This window comes from Telopea speciosissima, chromosome 6 (genome assembly GCF_018873765.1).
Source record: "Telopea speciosissima isolate NSW1024214 ecotype Mountain lineage chromosome 6, Tspe_v1, whole genome shotgun sequence".
NCBI lineage: Eukaryota > Viridiplantae > Streptophyta > Magnoliopsida > Proteales > Proteaceae > Telopea > Telopea speciosissima.
Window position 1 is genome coordinate 58955645 of NC_057921.1, and position 26282 is coordinate 58981926.

General features: G+C 40.3%; 1 protein-coding gene across 2 annotated transcripts; it reads left to right on the top strand.

Annotated features, from left to right (window-relative positions):
- Window positions 1–26282, top strand: LOC122664477 (transaldolase). 2 transcript variants are annotated; one of them, XM_043860308.1, is made up of 13 exons: window positions 1–119; window positions 219–333; window positions 448–526; window positions 629–704; window positions 833–916; window positions 1022–1126; window positions 18722–18802; window positions 18933–18997; window positions 19194–19263; window positions 19346–19423; window positions 24787–24884; window positions 24960–25095; window positions 25998–26282. In XM_043860308.1, exons 1-13 carry the CDS (start codon window positions 66–68, stop codon window positions 26142–26144), a joined length of 1188 nt encoding a protein of 395 aa, XP_043716243.1. In that variant the 5' UTR covers window positions 1–65; the 3' UTR covers window positions 26145–26282. The 2 variants fall into 2 exon arrangements, with proteins under 2 accessions (XP_043716243.1, XP_043716242.1); XM_043860307.1 differs by having other exon boundaries at window positions 17–119; window positions 210–333.

Sequence of the window (26282 nt, forward strand, 5' to 3'; positions counted from 1 at the left end):
CTAAGTGCGTCGTCGTCGTCGTCTTCGTCTGAGACTGAACTCAAGATTTCATAACGCAACCGAAAATGTCGGTGTCGTTGCCTTCATCCTCATCGGCTCTATTCACATCATCTCGTCAGGTAATTTCATATATTCCAGTTTCCCAGTTTCTCTCGTTCGTTCACTTCTTTCCCTCTTTCATAGTCTTCCTATTTATATTTATTATTAAGTTCCTGCAGGAGGGAAGCTGCAGGTTTGCTGTTCGATCTGAAACGCTAAATTTTCTCTACAAGCTTCAAAGGTCGTTTCCTCAAATCCGCGCTTCCACTGGCAATGCATCGCCTCTTGAGACTGGTTGTCGTTTTGTTCTTACTTTCTTCTCGGATCAAAAGTCGACTATTGTCTTTGTTTATATGTTAACTGCTGAGGATTGGTTTTGATCTCATCTTGTATGCGTTTTACATACAGGTTTAAGCACTGAATTGGATGCTGTTTCGAGCTTCAGTGAGATTGTTCCGGATACTGTCATTTTCGACGATTTCCAGAAGTAATTCCGTGATCCTAATTCTCTGGTAGTCTTTCTTTCGAGGTGTTATTATAAGATTTGGGTGAATTTTTCTCAATTCTTGCAAATTTATTCGAAATGAAGGTTTCCACCCACTGCTGCTACAGTTAGCTCTTCCCTGCTTCTAGGTATATGTGGTCTTCCGGATACAATATTTAGGGTGAGTATCGCTTGATGCTAGCAAATCATAGGACGGGAAATGAAAAGAAAGGGATGTAGTGTGTATTTTTATCTAGTTAATGTACAATTTGTTTTAGTAATGAATTATGTGAATAATTATGGGTGCAGAGCGCTGTAGAAACTGCGCTTGCTGATTCAGAGTGCTATGGACAAGAGGATCCCAAAGCTCGTATGTCCTGCTTCTATAACAAGGTCTGTCTCCCCACACTCTCCCTTTCAATTAGCCTTGAATGAGATTTCAACGATATTAGTTTGTTGGATGGCTCCTGTTGTTGAGAATCAATCGTTGACTCACAGGCTTTAGTGAATGTTGGGAGCGACTTGTTGAAGCTAGTCCCTGGTCGAGTGTCAACCGAAGTGGATGCTCGTCTGGCTTATGACACACATGGTATTCTAAGGAAGGTACTAACTCAAGAAACTTTTGGATGCTGATTATTGATTCTGAGCTCCTGTGCTATCGTTGTGTCCTACAAGAAAATATTAATGACTTACCTTGGGTGGTTATTTTTATTATTATATTTGATTGGGTTGGTGGTTGGCATTGAGATATCCATTATATGATTGTAATATTTTGTGTCTAGCACCATTGTTATGATTGTCCTTGATTCATATCATTTTGGCAATAATTGAGTACACCAGTCAGTAGTTTAGTATTTGTTTCCTACCTTGTCATTGGTTTATTAAGTTAAAACATTGACAATCATATATACAGATCATTTTGTTAAGGGTTGTGTTCACTGCATAGCAGTTTAGTATTTGTTGCCTGCCTTGTCATTTCATTCTATAAGTTGAATCATTAATAATCATATATACAGGCTCTTGAAAAGTTGATTCTCTTGCTTGTAGAAACTAGAACTGTTTTGCAACTGGTTAATTGTACCTGCTTCTGCAGTATATTGCGATTTGGGTGAGTGTCTTTCTGGGATATAAGAATATTGTTCCCTTCTTGGTCAATGATCTTAAGGTTAGATTATTCAGGAGGATGGTCTCCTCTGCCATTTTGTGGGGGATATGGAAGGAGGGTGTTAAAAGGGTATTTGAAAGGAAATCATAAAAAAATCTAAAATCTGCTTGGATTTAGATGCTTTCTTGATTGATGGATCCTACAGGACCTGCACAAATGAGGGATCCCAAAGACTTGATAGAACTTGTCTTGGTGACATGGTCTTAATTTTGTGATGGATAGATGAGAGAAAGGCATGCTTGTCTTTCTGTAAATCATGTAATGGGACCAAGCAGGATCTATACATATAGAACACAACATGCACGCAAGCCAAGTAAGCTAGGGCAGCTGGGAATCCAAGGAATAACACTTAGAACAGAGCAGTACTTTGCATAGATTAAGCCAAGAAAGTATTACTATATGGGGAAAGAAGCTAGAACACAATTATGGCATGAACCATGAACGATGGAACTTTCAAGGCAGATAATAGGAACTAATGAGGCCAGTAAATGGGAAAACACGAAAGATTTTACTGATTTCATGATCTGAGCTAAAGCAAAGGTCTGAATCAAAAATAAAATTAGATTATGGGAGGATGAATGGCTAGAGTAGGGTAAGTTGAAGAACTGGCCAAGAATATTTAATGTGACTGTTCACAAAATCACTCTAATCAATGTCTCCGATTGTATGGCTTTGATGCAGGAGCATTCCAATTGCCCAATCAAGTGGCTTGGATATATATCAACCAGAGCATTGGATTAGCTTTAGTGATCAGAAGCATCGCATTATAGGACATTAAGTTATTTTTGTTTCTTTTCTTAGTGCTTAATTTTGATCGTCTCTATTTTGTGTGATATTGGTGTTATTTGAAAGGGCATTTAGTCACCTATCTAGTGGGACCAAGGTCTTGCAATTGCAATTTGCATCGGGAAAGCTATGATAGATTTACTAGTGGGGTATTGATTTGGGATGTGATTCTATTTTAGAAAGTTTAATTAGTTTCGGATTCAGATCCTTTTATTTAATTAGTGGTTTCATTTGATTAGGAAAAGGTTTGATCACTCATGGGAGTGGCTATATTGTAATTAGATTAATGAGAGTAAATTTACATAGTTTATTTACGTTCACAAGTAAGTGTCTATTTAGGTATTTTAAAGTGAACACTCCAATTGGTTTACAAGTCCTAAAGTGAGTCAATTTAGTAACAGGGGTGTATTCCCAAATGAATTCTGAGCATTTGGAATGGAATAAAGTTGTCATTTGATTGTGAGGTTGCTACCAACATATCTGGCCAGTATGGTTGCTATTGCTTTTTGTACTAATTATCTATTGCTGGTCCTCTCTCTCTCTCTCTCTGCCTTTCTCCCTCTTTTCTATTCTACTTCCTCTAATTCTCTCAATGAAAATTCTTCTCTTTCTTTCTTTCTTGTTTACTATTACATAGTGAATCTGCAGAGGTACTCCAATGTTCGGTACATTAGTCAACTTCCTTCACCAGATTTATAATCTCTTCCTAAGATTTTTCCTTAGTTATTAATATCAGTTACTGTTCAGGGTACTGTTTACAGTCTATAACAGTGTCTTATTTCTTAGTGCATGTTTGGGTAAGCTTCTAGGCAGCTTCTCAAATTTAAAAGTGTGCAGCCAATAGAAATATAACGTTTGAAATAATTTCTGCATAAGCCCAGGAAGCTGCCTGAAGCGGGTTTCTGAGTTCTTGCATCTCATGTGTTAAAGATTCCAAACAGTGTAATTTATTGGCTGGACTGTTTTAAAGTTGAGAAGCTGGCTTCTAGAAGTTTAGAAGTAGAAACGCTGTGACCTTACCCAAATATGTCCTTATTCTTATTCTTTCCCTATTCTTTTCTATAAATAATATTCAATCCCCATTACCCACCACATTTCCTTTTAGTTTGGCCTTTGGAACCCAAAACCCTGGACTGTCCTACGTTGGCCCTGAACATGTTCTGGAATGGCTCCTTGGAGTACAAATCTGTATGAAGACAAAATTGATGAATGCACATACTTTCCAGTTTTATAAAGGAGCATCGTATTGTCAAAAGTTAAAACTTTCGAAGATAAAAGGGTGCTGGGAAGATAGAGTGAGAGGTTTTAATCATTTAACTCTGATGAGCCACCCCATTCAAGGATTAGAAAGCATCAGTTTTATCCCAAATGTTTGGAATCTCTCAACCTGCCGCGAGTGGAAGCTCTGCTTTCTATGGTTGCATTAAATAAAACTCTATATTGGGAGGCAGAGGATTCTAGGATGAAGTAGATTGGACCACTCAAACCAGCAAGAACCAAGGTCTTAAAGTGGACCAGGTTCATGGAGATCGAACCAGCCAGTTGTGGCTGGATTCCTTAGCTCGCATGGGCTTAGTTTTAGTAGTTTAGCTTTATTTTCATTCCTAGTTGAAGTAGGAATACTTATTAGTAGTTGTTATAATTTTCAGCAACATTGTAATACTACTATTTATGCTAGGAGTTTGATTTTTAGTTTCACATTTTGATTAGGACTTTATTTTTCAGTCTATATAAACATTGTAAGGCTGCTAAGCCTCCATTCGATTTTGATTAATAAAGTTTGAGTTGCCTTTGGCTGCCAGAATCTGTGAGAGATATAATGGGAGAGATTCCTGAGATCTGAGATAGGTTTCCTCTTACCCTTTCTCTATTCTACGGCCAACCATATTCTGTGTTTGATTTCTGATCGAAAGTTGCTGCTGCTGGGTTTGATTGATACCTGATTTCATTGAAGTTATTTGGTCTTGTATCCAACATCATATTCCTATCACCAAGTAAGTCCGATCAAGGGTTTAATTTCTGTTTTACTGTTCCTGTGCATACCCTGTTTTCCACTCTATTTCAGCATAATTTATTAATTAAACATGAACCCTTAACCTGATTCCGTCAAAAATTTGTGGAATCGAAGGCCTACCCTAGAGCTAAACTCAACCTGGTTTTGAAGGTTACCTGAGTTGTCGTTTGTGTGCTACTTAAAAATCTCTCCAACTCAGTGAGGTTGGGTTTCAGATTTAATGTTGGTCTACTCCCTATTTAGCCGCCTGATTTGTTTCAATATTTGGGGGTTTGATAGTGTACATCAAGGGTAGAACTCGATCCAAATTTGAGGGAAATCTACTGGCCTGACTTGAATTAATTTCAGTTTGACTATCCTTCTCAGATTTCTATCCTGAAACTGAAACTCTCTAATTACTCTCAGATTACCCTAACCGATCACTCTTATCTTCTGAATGGTATTAATATTCATTGTGGGGGTTTGAAATCTTAAGTTTGACCTTCATCTGAGAAGGTTGACTTTTGGGAGTTTGACTGTTTCTTGAGATCCTGCTGTGAGGTTAGGTCTGAGATACTAATCATACTACTACAGGTCTACAACTTGTATTATATGGATTAAATCGCCTAGAGTAGGGTATCCCTCACCCGAAATTTCAAACTAATCCAAATAAGTATGATGAGTTGACAATTCACTCCATTCACTTTATGAGTTTATGTTACCGCTACCAGTAGAGAAGAAGGGGAACAGTAGCAGAATGTTTAAGTTCAACTTGGTTGGAGAAGAAATATGAAAGGAAAGAGGTAGAGCAGAAAAGTAAGAAGAATGAGTGATGAAGTGAAGAACAATCGAACCTGAGATGAGGAAGGAACTTAGGAGCAACCGAGAGAGAAGAAAAACATTAGTTGAACGAATCTTCGATCCTCACAACAACCAGTTTAAACCCAAAGAAATTCATTCAATTCCAATCTACCCAGTATCAATAGGTGTACAACTTGAGAAAGTAAAGTCTTATTTGTACTCTAACAGGAAGAAGAGTAAACACAAATCCTTGGTTCTAGCTAACAAACAATAAAAAAAAAAAGATTCAAATTACAATAATAATCATAAAAGAAAAAAAAAATATCCTAATAGACCATAACCCAGGTTTGGACCTGTTTCATCTTGGTCTGGGTTTCCAGACTGAGTAAAGCTGCTTCAGCCATGCATCTGCATATTCAAGAACACAGACATTAGTATCACAAGAATCTATTGAACAATTGTTTCTTTTTTCTTTTTTTTTGTTTTGTTTTTTAAAGGTCTTGTGCCTGTAGAGAATTAAAAGCTGTTATTAGGAGTTCTTTGGATAGGGATGATACATTGAAATACTAAACAATGGGAAAGTTCTGCCTCTTTGTGAACTGTAAAGCAATAACAATTACATCGCAGGATTACCATTTATAATTTTATAATTAATATCATATAATCGTTTTGCTTGAATGGATGGAAATCTAGAAGGACAAAGGGAAGGCAGCAAGGATGTGACTGGTGCAGGTAGGGAGGAGTGTTGATTTCACATAGATATGGCCCTTGATGGAGTGGGTTGATGGAATTGGTGATGCATAACATAGAATGGCCGAATCGGGGAATTGGGGTTGATTCAGGCCCGGGGCCATGGGCATGAAGACCACCTGTTCCCCCAATGAATGTCCCATCAGGGTGTAAAAAATGCAACTGGACCAGTTGAGCCGACAGAAGCTGACTAGACTGAACCCTTATTGGGGGTATGAAACTGACCGTTCCAATAGCTATCAGTATCAGATTAGGCTTTTATAAACTGAAAACCGGACCAAAACATTATTTAAAAAACCAAAAACGCATAATGAAACCAGACCGAACCAACCATTTGACATCCTTAATTGTCTCAAACTATTTGGAAAGGAGATAACCTTTTGGGTAGTAACCCTGGTGTAGCCTTTGAGAGCCTTTTTTAATTTTGAGTCCTCAATGTTGCTTTTGTAATCTTAATTTTTGGATCAATCATGGAACTGGTTTTGGCTCAACTTAGGGTTCTTTATTTGTCGTTTGGATAGTTTAAATTAGATGTTCACCTGTGCCCCCAACCGATAACCTACACTATTGCAGTAATGAAATTCACTTATGACTTATGAGGTAGTAGCCTTGGTAGTCTTTGAGTCCTTTTTAAAATTTTGAGTCATCAGAAGTGTTTTTATCTTCTTAATTTCTGGGTCAATCATAGGTCTTGTTTGGTTCAGTTTAGAGCTCTTTATTCTTGTTTGGATAGTTTCAAGTTATAAGGAAGTGTCCAAACATGGTAGTAGGTGTTAGAGTTGATAGTAAATATGTATCAGGGGTAGTTCAGGAACTAGACTTCTAACTAGTTCCCTTATTATGTATTTTTAACATTTTGTCTTTTTACCTTTTATCTCCCTAGGGAGGTGATTGTAATACTTTTAGTAATTCTATTTGAGCAATATAGGTGTGTTGGAGAAGTCTCTCTAAAACACACAACCTTCAACCGTAACTCTCTCTTCTTCCCTCACTTGTCTCCTTCTCTAACATCTTCCTTCCTTCTCCATTGTTTCCCTAATCTGAAACTCAACTTGGTATCAGAGCAGGTTGGTTTGAGAGTCGTATTTGGTTGCTCTTCTCTATTCTTTTCTTCTCTTTGTAATCCTAGGATTCAAAGGGTTTCAAAGAGAAGCTACCAATGTAAAGAATCTGTGGTATAGAAGTATGAAATAGGTTGGAAATAACCTACTCAGCTGTTTGGAGGTGTTCTTTGAGCTTGGTTGAAGCTATTATGAAGTTTTGAAGCCATTCCATCACCTGCAACTATTACCGCCAGCTTCAAGTTCGAGCCCCTTGTTCTCTCTCTCTCGACCTTGGTTTCAGCCTTGGAATGGCTCCATAGAATCGCCCAAAGGTGCTCTTTTCATCCCATCTGGCCTTGGTTTCAATCTTCCACTACTGCTTGAGCAGTACTCTTTTTCGTGGAATCTCTGTTTCTGCCCAGGTAATATCGGGACTGCAATTTCTCTGCTCCTCTTATTTCTGGACTGCTATGTATTGTTGCCTTTGCTGAGAAATGTTTAACATCAGCCTGTGTGAGGGCCTTGAGATTGTTTCAGATATATTATTTCTTGGTGAATGCTAGGGTGAAGCCCCTTTTTCCTGTTTTTTCCTTTACTTGAGCCTCTACAGGCTGCCTTTACTTGCTGGTTCTGTTTTATCAGACCTGTTTGGAAGTTTTTTTTTATTTGGGTAGAGTGTGTACTCCCCACTTGAACAATGGGTGATTATGAGATTTTGGGACCTGGTATAGCTGAATCACAGCCTGTCCCTTCTCCTCAATTTGCCTATGAAAGCACACAGTTTCAACTTTCCTTTGTGAAACTTGATGAGACAAATTACTTGAACTGGTCACATTCCGTGAAGCTTTCCCTTAGGAGCAAAGGGAAGCTTGGGTACATCACAGGTGATATCAAGCCTCCAGAGCCGAATGCACCTACTTATGAGAAATGGGAGACTGAGAACTCTACAGTCATGACATGGTTGATCTTCTCCATGAAGCCTGAGATTGGGAGAAGATTTATAAGAAAGGAGACTGCTAAGGCCATCTGGGATAGTGTCTCTCAGGCCTATGACAGAGTGGGTGACTCTGCCAAAGTGTATCAGCTGCACCAAAAGATTCATTCCATGAGGCAAGGGGACAGAACTATCTCTGAGTACTATAATGCCTTCCTTAGTCTTTTGGAAGAATATGACCACTACCAGGACCTCCATTTGACTAACCCGGCAGATGAAGCGAAGGTATATCAGACCTTTGAAAGGGAGCGGGTGTTCACTATACTTGGTGGTCTGAATCCAGACTATGAACCCATCCGGCTCCAACTCTTAGGCCGATCTCCTCTTCCATCTCTTAGTGAGGTCTGTAGTTACCTACAGAGTGAGGAGACTCGGCGTGTCACTATGGACTCCACATCAGCATCATCTCATGACAAGTCAACTCTCAATTCCAGTTCTTTTCGAGACACCCGTGGGGGTAGTAGAGGCCAAGGGCCGAATCGTGAGGCAGCCAGTGTAGTAGAGACAAGTGGTGCCAGCGGAGTTGGGAGAGACAGGTTTAAATGTGATCACTGTGGGAGAACTGGGCACACCAAGGATAGGTGTTGGTCACTTTATGGTCGCCCCCCTAGCACATGTAGTCGTGGTGGTCGTAGAGGGGGAGCTCGAGCTCACTCCGTGACGACTGAGGCAGATGCTCCACAGGATGATCCTATCTTGGTTGACACAGTCCGCCGGATTATATCCCAGTTGAGCACATCTCCTGCATCTACCGTGGCCAGCTCATCTTCGTCCTCAGCCTTGTAGGTCTCCGCTGCAGCCTCTACTGCAGCCCAGTCTTGGGTCATTGACTCTGGTGCCACTGACCACATGACTGGTATGTCCTCTAATTATGATTCCTACACCATTTGCTCTGGTAAGGATAAAGTCAGGATAGCTGATGGATCCCTTTCCTCGATATCTGGTAAAGGTAGTATCCCTGTTACCTCCTCTATTTCCCTTACCTCAGCTCTTTATGTTCCTAACCTTGCTGTTAACCTTTTATCTGTAAGTCACTTGACTAAATCCCTCAACTGTTGTGTCACCTTTTTTCCTTCTCACTGTCTCTTTCAGGATTTGGTGACGAAGAGGATTATTGGTAGCGGACGTGAGGAGAAAGGCCTTTACCTTTTTTATCCTGGTGTACCCACCGGTCAGTCCTATGTGTGTGGACGTGATGACAGTAGTTCAGTGGAGTCTGTTATGTTATGGCATCGGCGTTTAGGCCATCCATCTTTTGTTGTAATGAGGAAACATTTACCTCACTTATTTTCTTCTGTTGCATCTTCCCATGTTTTTGAATGTGAACCATGTATGTTTGCCAAACATTGTCGCTCCTCTTATCCTTATCATGGTAATAGAACTGCTGCTCCTTTCCATATTATACATACTGATGTTTGGGGACCTTCTCCCACTACTTCTTTATTTGGCTTTTGTTACTTTGTCTCTTTTGTTGATGATTTTTCTCGTGCCACTTGGACTGTTCTTCTGAAAAGTAAGAGTGATGTTTGTGAGGCATTTCAGAATTTTTATCAAATGATCCTTACTCAGTTTGATACCCGTATCAAAGTTGTCCGGCCTGATAAAGGGGGAGAATGTATGTTTAGTGGTCTCCAAGCTTTCTTTACTAAGAATGGCATTCTCCATCAGTTAGCGTGTGTTGACACACCCCAACAAAATGGGGTTGCTGAGAGAAAAAATCGCCATTTATTGGAGGTCACCCGTAGTCTCTTGTTTGTCATGCATGTTCCCAAGACTTTTTGGTTGGCTGCTCTTCTCACTGCTTCTTTCCTCATCAATCGCATGCCAACTAAACTTCTTGGTTTCAAATCTCCCTTAGACATCTTATCTCCACAGGTTTCTGCTTTCTCTCTTCCTCCTAAAATCTTTGGCTGTGTTTGTTATGTGCATGTTAACAAATCACATCGCACAAAACTTGATCCCAAAGCCCTCAAGTGTCTTTTTCTTGGCTACTCTTCTACTTCTAAAGGTTACCGGTGCTACCATCCTTCTTCTCGCCGGTGCTTCACCTCCAAAGATGTCACCTTCCTTGAATCTGTTCCTTTTTTTGCCCCATCTCAGCATCCTCTTCAGGGGGAGAATTGTGGGAATGAACAGGCTGCTGATTCTCTCCATTACCCACTACCTATCTCTCCCTTTATGCTTGACATTGGGAAGTCTGTGAATCTGGATGATGTGCATACTGATTCGGTGGTTGACAGAACTGCCAGTGGTCCTAGTAGGGAGAAAGATTACCACATTACATACAGAAAAGGTGAAGGCTTGCATAATGAAAGAACGAAGACCTACCAAGAGTCCTCTTTGGATCCAGATCCATAACCTGAGATCCACTCTTCTCACTCAGGTGATCTCCCTTCTCCTTCTTTATGTGATTTAGACCTCCCTATTGCTGTTGGTAGAGGGAAAAGAGCTTGTACTAATCCTATAGCCCAATTTGTTTCCTATGATGCTCTTTCTCTTACAGGTCTTGCCTTTGTTACTGCCCTCTCTGCTGCTTCTACTCCCAAAAATGTTATTGATGCTATGTCTAACCCAAAGTGGAGACAAGCTATGTCTGAGGAAATGATGGCACTTGAGAAGAATGGTACTTGGCAACTGGTGGATCTTCCTAAGGGACGTGTCCCTGTTGGATGTAGATGGGTCTACACAATCAAGTACAACTCTGATGGGAGTGTTGAGAGATACAAAACAAATGTTGGTGGCTAAGGGATACAGTCAAGTCTATGGAATTGACTATCAGGAGACATTTGCTCCGGTTGCCAAACACAACTCAATTAGAGTTCTTTTGTCATTGGCTGCCAATAAAGAATGACCATTATACCAGTTGGATGTGAAGAATGCCTTTCTCCATGGGGATTTGGAAGAGGAAGTGTACATGCAAACTCCTCCAGGCTTCAAAATGCCATCAGCTGAAGGGAAGGTGTGTCTCCTTAAGAAGGCATTATATGGTCTCAAACAGTCACCAAAGGCAAGGTTTGAGCGCTTTCGGCAGGCCATTCTGAAGAATGGATATTCCCAGAGCCAAGCTGATCATACTCTCTTTACTAAGAGGGGCCATGGTACCATTACAGCCCTTATTGTTTATGTTGATGATATTGTGGTCACAGGAGATGATATAGTTGAGATAGATAACCTGAAGAGTTACTTGGCACGACAGTTTGAAATTAAAGACTTGGGTCCCTTGAAGTATTTCTTAGGCATTGAAGTATCAAGGACCAAGAAAGGAATTAATATATGTCAACGGAAGTTTGTTCTTGACTTGTTGACCGAGACAGGAATGTTGGGCTGCAAACCAGCCAATTCTCCTATTGAGCAAAATCATAAACTAGGAGAAGATTGTGGTCCTTCTCTAGTTGATGCGGGAAAGTACCAAAGGCTAGTGGGGAAGCTTATCTATCTTGCCATGACACACCCAGAGATCTCCTATGCAGTGGGAGTAGTGAGCCAATTCATGCACGCTCCCAAGAGTGGCCACTTGGATGTCGTGTACCGTATTCTTAGATATTTGAAGTTGTTAACAAAACAGGAATTTCGTGAATGGCTTGAATGATCAATGAGATCAGTCAAGCTCTCTATTTATAATAATAATAATAAAAGAGATTACAAAGGGAAACCCTGTTCACGACACTGTTTACGTGAACAGGGTCACAGCCCAAATTACAATCCTACCCTTGTTCAAAAGTACATAAATAAAGCATAAATAAAAAACCAAAAATACCCTTATAATATCGGGTAACACATCTCAACACTCCCCCTCAAGTTGGGGCATAGATATCACACATGCCTAACTTGACTGGACTAGGATAAAACAACTTCCCACTCAACCCTTTCGTGAAGACATCAGCCAGTTGATCTCCAGACTTCACAAAAGGAATACAAATCTGCCCACTCTCTAACTTCTCCTTGATGAAGTGTCTGTCAATCTCCACATGTTTGGTATGGTTATGCTGCATTGGATTGTGGGCAATGCTAATTGCTGCTTTGTTGTCACAGTACAACATCATTGGAAGATGAACAGAACCACGGATATCAAGGAGTAAACTCAAGCCATAGTAACTCACATATGCCCCGGGCCATAGCACGGAATTCAGCAAGACTAGATCTTGCCACAACATTTTGCTTTTACTCCGCCATGTGACTAGATTTCCTCCAACAAAAGTACAATAGCCGGAGGTAGATTTCTGTCAGGGTTACCACCCCGATCAAGATCTCGTGTAAGCTCTCAATGCGTAGATGGTCATGAGGAGACAAAAGGATCCCCTTTCCTGGAGCTGACTTCAAGTAATGGAGAATACGAAGAACAGCAGCCATGTGAGTGGAATAAGGATCATGCATGAACTGGCTCACAAGACTCACAACAATGGCAATATCTGGTCTGGTGTGGGAGAGATAAATCAGCTTGGCCACCAATCGTTGATATCTGCCCTTATCAACAGGTTCACCATCCTTCTCTTGCAGACGGGTAGTAGCTTCCAAGGGAGTGTCACAAGGATGACAACCAAGCAAACCAGTCTCTGATAGGAAATCTAGAACATACTTTCTCTGGGAGAGAAAGATGCCTTTTGGAGAACGGGTAACTTCAATCCCAAGAAAATATCTTAGCTGTCCTAGATCTTTTATGTCAAATTCCCGTCCCAAGAAAGCCTTCAGGTGAGAAACTTCATCTGTATCATTACCAGTCACAACTATGTCATCAACATAAACTATGAGAAGAGTGACATTTTCTCCCTTTCGCTTAATGAACAGAGTGTGATCAGCATGACTTTGTTTGTATCTACAGGATACCATGGCTTTATGAAACCTACCAAACCATGCCCGTGGAGATTGCTTCAACCCATAGAGTGCCCTTTTGAGCCTACAAACTTTCCCATGGGTTTTGTCAGAGGAAAAACCCGGAGGAACATCCATATAAACCTCCTCTTCCAACTCCCCATGAAGAAATGCATTTTTTACATCCAACTGTTGTAGGTCCTAGCCAAAGTTGACAGCACAAGACAAGTAAGACCCGGACAAGTGTTCAACTTCGCAACAGGGCAAATGTCTCCCGGTAGTCGATCCCATAAGTCCGAGTGAAGCCTCGGCCACAAGCCTAGCTTTATATCTATCCACTGCTCCATCGGCTTCGCTGACAACAAATACCCATTTGCACCCGATGGTTTCTTACCCAAAGGAAGAACAACTAGCTCCCATGTCTCATTTTTAAGTAAGGCCGTCATTTCTTCCATCATGGCTGCTTTCCACTTTGGATCTGCAATCGCCTCCTGCCATTTCTGAGGAATAGAAACAGAGGAAAGAGAAGAAACAAATGCACGATAGGAAGGAGATAAAGCATCATAGGAAACAACATTGGAGATGGGGTGTTGGGTGCATGACCTAACGCCTTTACAAACAGCGATAGGTAAGTCAAGGGAAGGATCCTTACCAGATGATTTAGTAGGGTCTGGATCTGGATCAAGTGCAGACGATTGTGGAGGTGGTATAGTGGTGGTGGTAGTCTCAACTTGTCCTGTGCGCTCCCGGGTATATACCTTATCAACAGGGATTTGACTGACTGGTCTACGCTCCCCCTGAATAGGAGCCACTATAGGAGCTGAAGTTACAGAGGGCTCCCCCTGAATAGAAGCCGGAAGAATAGCAGACATATCTTCAAAAACCTGATCCTGCTTCCCCTGAAGAGGTGTCTGGGAATAATATGATAAGGACTCATGGAACACAATATCCATGGAGACAAAAGTACGACGAGAAGGTGGTTGGTAATACTTGTATCCTTTCTGGGTCGCAGAATAGCCCAGAAAAATACACCAAATGCTCCGTGGATCAAATTTCCCATGAGGATGATGATTGCGGACATAGCAAACACAACCAAAAACTTTGGGGGGAACCACAAAGGAGGAGGAACCCTGGAGGAGATCAACGGGGGAACGACCATCAAGGACACGGGTAGGCACACCGTTGATGAGATAAGCAGCGGTAAGAATGGCATCACCCCAGTAGTGAGAAGGAACCTACCGTGCAAACATAATGGCCCGGGCTACCTCAAGGAGATGTCTATTTTTCCTTTCAGCAACCCCATTCTGGGCAAGTGTGTCAACACAGCTGGTCTGATGGACAATACCATGTGCAGCCAAATAAAGTTGGAACTGACCCTCCATGTACTCTCTGCCATTATCACTGCGTAAAATGCGCAAGGTGGCATTGCATTGGGTCTGAACCATACGATGAAATAACTGAAAACAGCGGAAGACCTCACTTTTATGGCTCATCATGTACACTCAAGTGGCACGAGTATAACAATCAATAAACGAGACAAACCATCGATGACCAGAAAGGAAAGTACAACGAGCAGGGCCCCACACATCAGAATGAACCAAAGCAAAAGGAAACTCGCTTCTTTTATTTAAGGAAGAATAACTGGAACGAGTCTGTTTGGCCAAAACATAAGCCTCCCATAAAAACTCATTCCTATTACAATGCTTAGTCAAGCTCGGAAACAAAAGAGACAAAGTACTAAGGGATGGATGACCAAGTCGGCAGTGCCAGAGATGAAGGTCAGGGGACGAGGTGGATTGTAAATGATGAGCTGTAGAGGAAGCCGAATGCAAAGTAGAAGGCTGACCGGGGTCAAGTAAGTAGAGACCACCCTGCATCTTACCACCCCCAATCGTACGCCCCGTCTCTAGATCCTGTATGACACAATGAGAAGGGAAAAAAGGCAGTTTGCAGTTCAGATCTCTAGTTAGACTACTAATAGAGAAGGTTGGTAGAAAAGGACGAAACATGCAAAACAGATTTTAATGAAAGGGTAGGTGAGCAGCGTATGGAACCCTTCTCATTAATAGGAGAAAGGGAACCATTAGTTACTCGAACACTGTCTTTGCCAGAAGATGGAGAATAAAGATGAAATACATGGGAGGAGCCAGTCATGTGGTCAGTGGCACCGGAATCTATAATCCAAGGACTGGATACAGCCGATGCACATAGACTACTGACTGGAGTACCTGAGGCAAAATTAGAACCAGGAGGGGCAGCAAGTGTAGATGCCGTAGTGGAGGCAGCGGAAGAGGCCTGTAGCATGCGACGGAAAGCTAAGAGCTCATCCTGAGTAAGCCCAATGTCAGATGAAGGGGCAGCAGCAACAGGAGTAGTAGGAGAATCAGCCATATGAGCCTTGGGCTTAAACTTCCCACGGGCTTTCTTTTCCTCAAAATCAGCAGGTTTCCCATGGAGCTTCCAGCATTGAGCCTTAGTATGATAGAGCCTATTGTAGTGTTCACACTTGACAGGACCTTTAGGGACAGCAGTACCACCATCAGTAGTGGTAAGAGAAGGAGTACTGGAAGCAACTTGCAAGGCGGAGCGATCAACAGTAGAGGAATGCAGCATAGCAGCCCGACGAGATTCCTCATTATGAACCAAGGCAAAGGCCTGCTCTAGGGATGGAAAAGGGGACTGCCCAAGTACTTGCACCCGAATAGGAGAAAATTGTTTGCGATAGGCAGCCAGATCAGTAGCAGTAGAGGGCTGATAGTCGGAGTAATGATCCAATTGCTGCCACATGTTCTTGAAGGCAACATAGTATTTGGAGATAGAGAGCTCCTGTTGGGTAGTGGCATTAGCCTTCTTTCTAATCTCATAGACCTGTGCATCATTCCCAGTGCGACCATAAGTCTCTTTGGCACCATTCCAGATAGTATGGGCAGTGTCCAGTAGGAGAAAATTGTCTGAGATATCCCCTTGCATAGAATGGATCAAGTAGGACATCACCATCGCATCATTCGATAACCACTTGTTGAGCTGAGAACCCTCTTCCACTGGTTTAGTTGTCCCAAAAAGATGGCCAGTGAGGCCACGACCAGCTACTGTCAAATAGGTAGACCGAGACCACTTCAGGTAGTTAGAGCCATCAAGTTTGATTGGGGCAGCAAGGGGAAGAAAATCAGTCTGGGGCTGGCCATCAATGCCAAAAGAGGCCGAAGAAGAATCTGAACCAGTCATTGCAGCAGGTAACCAATCTTCGATGAAGCAGCAAACAGCTAAAAAATATCCAAAAAAATTCTGGAATCAACCCCCAATAGAAAAGGGCTGAATTGGAGCAAAAAATCTCAGATATGTAGGCTGGGAATGATGTCGAATGAAGGCAGCAAGGGTGCCAATCAGATGCAGCAAGAACCAGCAGCCCAACCCCAAGATCGATTAATGTCAGGGTTTTGAAAAAAAACTCTGAGAAGAGAGATCGATAAGGGGCTGGGGTCTTCAACCAATCTGATGAAGTGAATAGGGGCTGAGAACAATATTAAATAAAGATCCCACAATAGAAGATGCAGCCGAAATAGATGTAGAGGCTTGATCTCCAAAAAAAATAGGAATCTTCAAATCGCAGACAGTGCTTTAGCTCCACTCGATCCAAAAAAGAGGCATAAAAAAGGAGGTATATTGGGGCAGCAGCTAGATCATTACGATCACCTCAGTAGTGCTGCCCTAATGGGAGAAGAAGAACCAAAAGAAAAGAAGAAAGAAGAAGGGAAGAAGCTCGATGGAGGGAAGGAGAAAAAAATCGAAGGGAGGGAGGTGGGTTTTGAAAACCTAGATCAGAGTGTATTTGGCTCTGATACCATGTTAACAAAACAGGAATTTCGTGAATGGCTCGAATGATCAATGAGATCAGTCAAGCTCTCTATTTATAATAATAATAATAAAAGAGATTACAAAGGGAAACACTGTTCACGATACTATTCACGACACTGTTCACGTGAACAGTGTCATAGCCCAAATTACAATCCTACCCTTGTTCAAAAGTACATAAATAAAAAACCAAAAATACCCTTATAATATCGGGTAACACATCTCAACAAAAGTCTTCTCCAGGGAAAGGATTGTTGTATGCCAGACACAACCACTTGAAAGTGGAAGGTTTCACAGATGCTGATTGGGCTGGCTCCATTACAGACAGGAGATCCACTTCCGGTTATTGCACCTTTGTAGGGGGTAATTTGGTTACATGGAGAAGCAAAAAACAGCATGTTGTAGCTAGATCCAGTGCAGAGGCAGAATTTAGAGCTATGGCCCATGGAGTATGTAAACTTATATGGTTGAGAAGACTTGTTCAGGAACTGGGATTTGACACTGAAGGTCCTATGAGACTCTACTGTGATAACAAGGCAGCCATCAGTATTGCCCACAATCCTGTTCAACATGACCGAACCAAGCACATAGAGGTTGATAGACACTTCATCAAGGAGAAGATAGACTCTGGCTGCATTTGTACTCCCTTTGTGAAGACTGGTGATCAGTTGGCAGATATCCTCACCAAAGCTCTTGGCTCGCCTCAGTTTAATGTCCTTCTAAGCAAGCTGGGAATGCATGATATATATTCTCCAGCTTGAGGGGGAGTGTTAGAGTTGATAGTAAATATGTATCAGGGGTAGTTCAGGAACTAGACTTCTAACTAGTTCCCTTATTATGTATTTTTAACTTTTTATGTCTTTTTACCTTTTACCTCCCTAGGGAGGTGATTGTAATACTTTTACTAATTCTATTTGAGCAATATAGGTGTGTTGGAGAAGTCTCTCTAACACACACAACTTTCAACCGTAACTCTCTCTTCTTCCCTCTCTTGTCTCCTTCTTCTCTAACATCTTCCTTCCTTCTCCATTGTTTCCCTAATCTGAAACTCAACTGTAGGTGCTCCCAAATTTTATTTTAGGTATCTGAGTTAAAAGTCTCAAGTTAGAATAGGCTGTTGAGAGGAGTCCAGCAGATAAATGTTTCTATATGAAGCCTTCTAATCGTGCTCATGGATGATCTTTCTTCCATAGAGAAATTCAAAAATTTTGAGGGAAGTGTTCAAGCTTTTCTTTCCCCCCTTGATTTATTGGACCAGCACAACTATTGATAGATGAAAAATAGATTTGCTGGGCTTTCCATTAAATCACCTCTGTGAGACAGTCAAATAAATATAATATCATGATAAACAAAAACTTGTACACGTATTTACATCTTTTTTTTATTGTATTCGGGGGTGGGAATGTGGGATAAAAAAAATGTTCTAGAATGACAAGTAAAAGACATATAATGGCATGAAATGGTTGGATTGTATGGTGATACAAAAATCAGGTGATCCAATTCTTGGAATTGTGGTCAATTGACTCGATTCTGGTGTGGAGCCAATGGGAACCTACCTTAGTTCGACTCATTGGGGCATCAAGCTTAGTTTAGTCTTTGAGTTTCCTGTTTTGAGTTGTCAAGAGAATTTTGTAAATAATTTTTTTTTAATCGTGGAGACAGAGCTGGTCTGTTTCAGTTTAGGTTCATTTTATTTGTTGTTTGGTTAGTTTTAAATATCTCATTTGATGGTTTACTCCCTCCCTCTGCCACCATTTAGTGGTACCCATACACTACACAGCACCTCCCTTATGATTGTAATATACATGTATGTGTCTGGCATTGTCTAAATGTCTGTGACTTGATTAACTTCAGAGTTGGTTTAGGTGTTGAATATACTGGCCTTCTTGTTTGCCTGGAAAATTTGTATTGGATTATTCAAAACCCAAGGGATATGATAATGTTCTTAAAAAACTTTTCAAATTTTGTATGATGGTAAATTGATGCTTTGTTATTGTAAAAATAGGTACATGATCTTTTAAAGCTATACTATGAAAAAGAGGTCCCTCTGGAGCGTCTTCTGTTCAAGATCCCTTCAACCTGGCAAGTAAGTATTTGAGAAAGGAAATGCCTTAGCTGGTAATTTTCGTAATTTTACTTATATAGCAAAAATAAAATTTCTCAAAACATCTTGGATTTTGGTTCCTGTTCTCATTGTCTCTTGATCTCTGTTTCAGGGAATAGAGGCCTCAAGATTGCTGGAATCTGAAGGCATACAGACTCATTTGACATTTGTTTATAGGTATATATGAAGAAGATATAACTGAAATCAGTTAAATAAGAGCATTTCAGTATTTTGAAGGGAAAAATTATCGCTGTCTTAAAATCTATTAAAGAAAAACAAAAAAAAAAAAACACAAAAAACAAAAAGAAGCAAGCTTCTACATGGTTTTAATACTTGTTCCCTGACCTTTGGTGATATCGTCATGCTTCTTCAGCTTTCCCCAAGCAGCAGCTGCTGCACAAGCTGGCACTTCTGTTATCCAAATATTTGTCGGCCGTATAAGGGTAATTTTCTTCCTTCGTCAATTTGTATTTAAATTTCCTGTAAAGGGTGGTTGAGCATTATAAAGAAGATGTATCTCTTTAGGATTGGGCACGGAATCATTCCGGTGATCCTGAGATAGAAGCTGCCTGCAGAAGAGGAGAAGATCCCGGCTTGGCTTTGGTTAGCTCTGCATCTTATTCTGATCTTTTTAATTTTTCTTAAATGATTAACTTCTTTCCACGTCATATTTCAGATTGTGTAATTTCCAAAATTTATGGCCCACCATGTAACTATGTAAGGGCTTTTCCTCGAGATTTTTTAATGTTTCCTATTGGGTTAATGCTTGAGCTCACTTCCTAGACTTTTCAAATTTCTTTTAATCTTTTATAACTACAGATGGGAATATCAGATGCTCATTTCAGGCTATTGATTAATGTTGGCATGGACAAATTTAGGTCTCAACTGAACTGCCACATGGCAGTTATGGATCTGATGGAATTATGATGGATTCCTAAAAGCCTTAAATGATTAAGTTTCTGAAATCCAAACAAACGAGAATTACAGTGAAGTAAATCCGAAATCCAAACAAACGAGAATTACAGTGAAGTAAATAAACCAGATTTTAGGAGATTTGTAATATTAGGAAGTTTGAGGGTTCTGATCTGGTCAAGAGACTGGTCGGTCCTCTATTTGGGAAGGAGAATATGACATCAAAACTTGGAATCAATCTACTGGGTCTGATCTGGATGTATGGGAGTATCCTACTGAAGATAGGATTCCGGATTTAGGGTTTTCAGAACGGTAAATGAAATCAGATTCGTAAAGAACCAAACTGATATTAAACAGATCAGCAGAAAAAATTCTCAGTTATGGTAACAGAATATCAACCTGTAATGAATGTCAAAATCAGATTTTGATACCATGAATAGATTTAGAACTTAATCCGGCTCATATATATGAAAACATATCTGAAATCTCGGGTGTAAAACTCAAGATCCAGGAAATTCCCATTAAGAGTAGGAAAACCCTGAAACCAGATTAAAGACTTGATTTTAAAGTTCAAATAACTGAAACTCAATTCTGATTTAAGGAAAGAAGTACTGAGCAGGAACTTGATTCAGAATTCAGATTCAACCATATAAAGTAGGCGCAGGAAATAAAAGTTGTAGAAACTAACCTAAATTGATGGATAGATATGGAGGAAGAAGAATAGAAGAAGAGTAGAAGGATATGGACCAATCTTCCCACCTGGAACTAAGTTGGAATCCCACCAACCAGCCTTAGCATCTCACCAAGGTTCTCATTGAATCTCACAAACAATGCAAAAAGCCAAATCTATTCATCAGTAAGTTTTATACATGCTTATATAAAACTTATTAATTTGTATCATTGATGCAATATCATTATCATGGCTGGACTGGCATGACCCAATCTGGAAACCTAGACCGATGTGAAAGCAGCCCAAACCTGGCTTTGGTTCTATAAGGGTTGGTAGGGATTTATTTAGTTATTTGGGGATATTTTTATAATTGCATTTTTTATTTTATATTAGAGACAGAGCTATGTAAGGGGATTAGATCGAGTTGTTAGTTTCCTATTTTGAGAAGAGTCGTTTTAGTAGTTCCTATATGAATCTTTTCTTTATCTTTATATAATTTCATGTAACCTACGATTGAAGACAGTGAAATAAGAAAAAATGGTTTATTTATTTATTTATTTTGTATTTTATTGTTGCTGTCATGTGACTGCTTGCTGCCCTTGTGGCCTTCTTCCCCCTTCTCCATCGATCCAGTCCTATCTTCTGAGGTGAGTTCCTCTTAGTTCTTCTCATTTCTTTTATTCTTCTTCTTTCTTCTATTTTGCTCAGTTCTACTTCCTCTGTTCTTCTTGCTTCTTCTCCCTGCCTTCTTGGCAGTTTGATATCCTGTTCTGGACAGTACCGGTAGCCCCAAAAGTTTGGAGTTGATCTCCCTCCCTTCGTTCAGTTTTTCTCCTTTCTTTTTTTTTTTAATTGTTGTTGTCATTGACTGCTTGCTGCCCTTGTGGCCTTCTTCCCCCTTCTTCAACGATCCAGTCCTATCTTCTCAGGTGAGTTCCTCTTAGTTCTTCTCCTTTCTTTTATTCTTCTTCTCTCTTCTATTTCGTTCAGTTCTACTTCCTCTGTTCTTCTTGCTTCTTCTCCTTTCCTTCTTGGCGGAGTGATATCCTGTTCTGGACAGTACCGGTACCCCCAAAAGTTTGGAGTTGATCTCCTACCATAACCTTTGACCCTGATATTTTGTGGAGTGTTCACAAAACCCTTACGCCCCAAACCCTCAAGTTTCAACTCCTAAGTTGTCTTCTGTTGTGAGATTCACTGATACGTATGCGGGAGATAGAGGAGAGAAAATAGGTAAGAAGATAAGAAAGAGATAAGCAATAAAAGATAGGAAAGAGATAGAGAGAAAAGTTAGGAATAATTTGGCTTAATTGAGGAAGCTGGCCTCGTTCTCGAGAGGAAATTTGTAGGAGCTAAAAGCTTATCCTATATTATAATACTGTTCCTTTAAACAAGGAACTGTTCCTTTAAACAAGGCATTACAACAGTTACACCATCCACTTCCAATAACTACCTCCCACGTATTAATAACTATCCAGTACTCCCCACTAATTACAACTTCTACTAATGGACTCCACCCAACTTACAACTTGTACAAGTCTCCTTACATGGTGTGCTTGCATGGCTTATCTTTGGCGTACGTAACAATTTTCTTCCCCCTTAAAGAGCGGCCTTGTCCTCGAGGCCAAATGTTGGAAATTGGTGTCGCATGGTAGCAAGATCCTCCCAGATTGCTTCAGTAGGTGACAAGCCATGCGAATGAATGAGAACTTGTGGCCTACGTTTATAAACTCTTCGGTCCAAAACAGCTTGGGGTTGCAGATGAAGCGTGCCATCATTCTCTTGCGCTGCTGGCAAATCTCCTTACATTGGTTGTATATCATCTATCTTTTGCTTCAACAATGAAACATGGAAGACAGAATGATCCATAACCGGCTCTGATAGGATGCATACGAAGGAGAGAGAGGAGAGAAAATAGGAAAGAAGATAGGAAAGACATAAAGAATAAAAGATTGGAAAGAGATAGATAGAAGAGTTAGGAATAATTTGGCTTTACAGAGGAAGCCGGACCTCTTGGCTTAATTGAGGAAGTCGGCCTCGTTCTCGAGAGAGAAATTTTATGAGTTAAAAGCTTATCCTCCATTATAATACAAACCCTTTAAATAAGGTATTACAACAGTTACACTATTCACTTCAATAAGTACCTCCCACATATTAATAACTATGCACTGCTCCCCACTAATTTTAACTATCTTTCCTCCCCACTAATTACAAATTCTACTGACTCACAACTTTTACTAACTACTGATTCACAACTTCTAGTAACAGACTCCACCCAACTTACAGCTCGTACAAGGCTCTTCACGTGCTTGCATGGCTAATGCAAAACCATACAATCCATCTCTGGCGTACGTAACATTTGCATTGAAGTTCAAGTCTGGTTCCTTGACTACCACTAGAGCTTATTTACGGGAAATATTATTAATTTAATGCTTGATCTTTAGGTCTACTGCTGGTTGATTTTAAGAGACCGATGTGTTAGGAACTTGTGCGTGAAATTTCAGATTGAAAGGAATTTATTTAAGAGAGCCATCACACCAGAAACAGAGCCAGTTCACACTGGTTACTGCTCTTATTGTGGTTTGAAGGAGGACATTCCTTCTTAATTATGTTTAAGTGTATATCTTTAAAATATTACCAAAAGCCCCCTACTTTGTCAGTTAGTTTTAATTTACTCCCATTCTTATTTGAGAGTGTTATCGCACCAGAAACGGAACCAGTTCACGCTGGTTACTGCTCTTATTGTGGTTTGAAGAAGAAGGTCATGCCTTCTTAATTACCTTTAAGTCTATGTCTTTAAAATATTACTCAAAATCCCCCTAGTTTGTCAGTTAGTTTTAATTCACTCCCATTCTTATTTTAAATTCCAGAAAGCCCCTATCTTTTCAAAGTACATCTACAATTGATCTTTCACTGGTTCATTTACTCTTAACGGTCTAACTTGCCTCAATATTTACAGAATAGCCATTACCTTTATCTTTTGAACCGTTGATCATTTGGATGGGTTCATGCCGATCCCAAAGCAGGGTTTGGAACCCAGGATTGCATCTATCATTCTGGCCATAGGATAACCAGCAACCAATAAGAAGCAAGTCTTATCAAAACAGGAAATAAAAAAAAAAGCAAACAACTAGGACTAGCTATAGGAGAAGTCCTTATCCAAGATTCTTAAAAATTAGACTTAAAACAGGCTTGGAATTTATATGAAGTATTCCTTTCTTTCAATGAAGTTTTTAAATAATAAAATAATAAAATAATGAAGAAACTAATCCTAAAGATGACCCACAAATTCTGGTTGAGTGAACCAGAAAAAAACCCAAATTGCAAGGCTTGGCCTGAACCAGAAACTTCTTCAGTTGAACCACCAGGTTCAAAGGGGAACGGCAGACCCTTGTTTGGACGTGGCCTGGTTCCTACAAGACAATGGTACTTGTGACAGTACCTTTGATCTTGCATCAAATGAGCTTCTGGTACTAGCTATGGTTGTGCCAAGTTTCATAATTATCGGCTTTAGTCACTTAAATTTGGTCAAGATGCATGGCAAGCCAAGTTGACTTTCCCCTGCTTGCTATCCACTCAGAACCAACCCATTTATCCTTGACCTTAATATGGTTCCATCCCATACAGCACCAGGTTATTGATGTTCTATAAGACACTTCAACAATTTCAGTGGATTGTGTACTAAAAAACCTAAGCAGAGAAGATGGTCATGAGGATGTTGCTTAGTGACCCTTAAAGCCAGGATTTATTCCTCAGTGTCTGGGATTGGATAGGACTCTGCCATTGCTGATACCAATCGAATCCAAAACCAACTCCAATTCCAACTGATTCTTGCTGCCAGCCGGGGGGAGGGGTTTGTCCTGGCCCGGACAGCTGGTTTTGGGGGGGAGGGGTTCGGTATTGTATTGGCTGGAAACTGGTATGTATAGGCCATTCACCTAATCCATCTTGATATTTTAGACCTTGCCTTGCGTCCTACAAAACAACTAGAAAAGAGCTTATATGTATTGCGCAGACATTTTTTGTGGCGACCCGAATGAGGATTTTTTTTCTGAGGTCTGATGGTACGACCTGACTTGGAGGATTATTTATATGTTTTGTTGTCTTCTTGTGTTAGCAAGTGAAACAAGTGAGATTTGGGGATTTTCGGGTTAGGTTTATCTAGGGAGAGTTCTTTCTGCAACTTTTGGTGTTCTTGAGAGATCTCCACTGTACTTTTCTTCCATTACATAGTGAATCATCTTCAGCTTCGCCCATGGATGTAGCATATCATATTGGTGTGTGAATCACGTTAAATCTCTGTGTCATCTTTGCTCTGTTTTGTTTCTTCCTGTTTCTTGGTATTTGCGTTAACATTTATTTGGATAAACTTCCATTTATACAGGTAACCAAGGCATACAATTACATTCACAAATATGGATATAAATCAAAGTTGATGGCAGCTGCAGTTCGAAACAAGCAGGACTTATTTAGTCTTCTAGGGTAAGAGTGATGCACAACATTTGGTAGTTCTCAGTTTAGAATAATTGACATGTTGCTTTTGGTGCTCATTTTCAGGGTTGATTATATGATTGCACCATTGAAGATATTGCAATCACTCAAAGAATCCATTACCTCTCCGGAGGAGAAGTACACTTTCGTGAGGAGGCTAACCCCAGAATCTGCTGCGACCTTCAAATTCAGTGAAGAAGAGGTTTAATACTTTCCTATCTCCTTTCATAAAAATGAATAACCCATGTTTTGTCAGTGTAAAGAAGTGAAATTGTACTGGTCAGCCATTTTTGGAGAAAGCAGATACCCAAATTTTGATGACTGATACCCCATATATAATGGAAGCAGCTTTATGATTGAACTTTACTTTTGATGGTTCTGGAAACTAGGATCAACCCAGACTGTTCATTGGATATGTTGCCACTGGGGTGAGCTGTGAGCTAATAACAGTGATGATCTAATGATTTGCCACCACATGGAGGATAATGCCTCAACCCAAAGTCATGCTCATGCTTACCTGATGAGTGTAGTCACAATTTTGTTTTGGTTGACTACCTTCTCTTTCAGCCTACAAAGAAAGGCAACTATTCTGATTGGTACAAATTTTGTGACTTGGGGTCTCCTAAAGGTTGCCTACCATTAACCAATTAGATTGATTTATAGGTTGGACTTGTCTACAGGAAAGCATGCTACCTAAAGTTAAATACTATGAGTATGCTTGACTGTTTATTTTTCCTTGATGGTGTGCCTTCAAATTGTTATCCATTTGATTGCATTTTTGAGGTCCTTTTTGCTTAGAAGTGGAGTGAAGTGGAATAAAAACTAAAATGTGAAATTAAGGGATGGGACATTTGGTTGGAAACAAGTCGTAAAAGTTTGTTGAGTTTGCTTCGCTCTCCACTCACTCCACTCCTTAACATGCCATTAAAAACTTTCTTTTGCCTTATTTGATTTCTCGTCACTTTACCAATGAAAATTTTATTTTGCTGAACTTTCCTCTGTTTCACTTTTATCAAATGAGGTCTTGGTGTTTTTGGTCTAATATAGCTTTACTAGTAAAACATTCAGAGGAGCTGCATTTGATGATTTCTTCTTTATCTACAGCTTGTGAAGTGGGACCAGTTGAGCTTTGCATCAGCTATAGGGCCTGCAGCTGAGGAGCTTCTGGCTACTGGACTGGGGGGCTATGCTAATCAAACAAAACGTGTAGAGGAGTTCTTTGGGAAGATATGGCCACCCCCAAATGTGTAAGGGAAAAGGCATTGCGGTGATGTCCAAGCTGTTGTCTTCCGCAAGGAATAAATGGCTGAACTATGCTCTCAATATAAGAACTGTGCAAACTTAGAAATATGCGATCCTGCCTTCAGCTTTTCCAAGTTCCAAGATAAC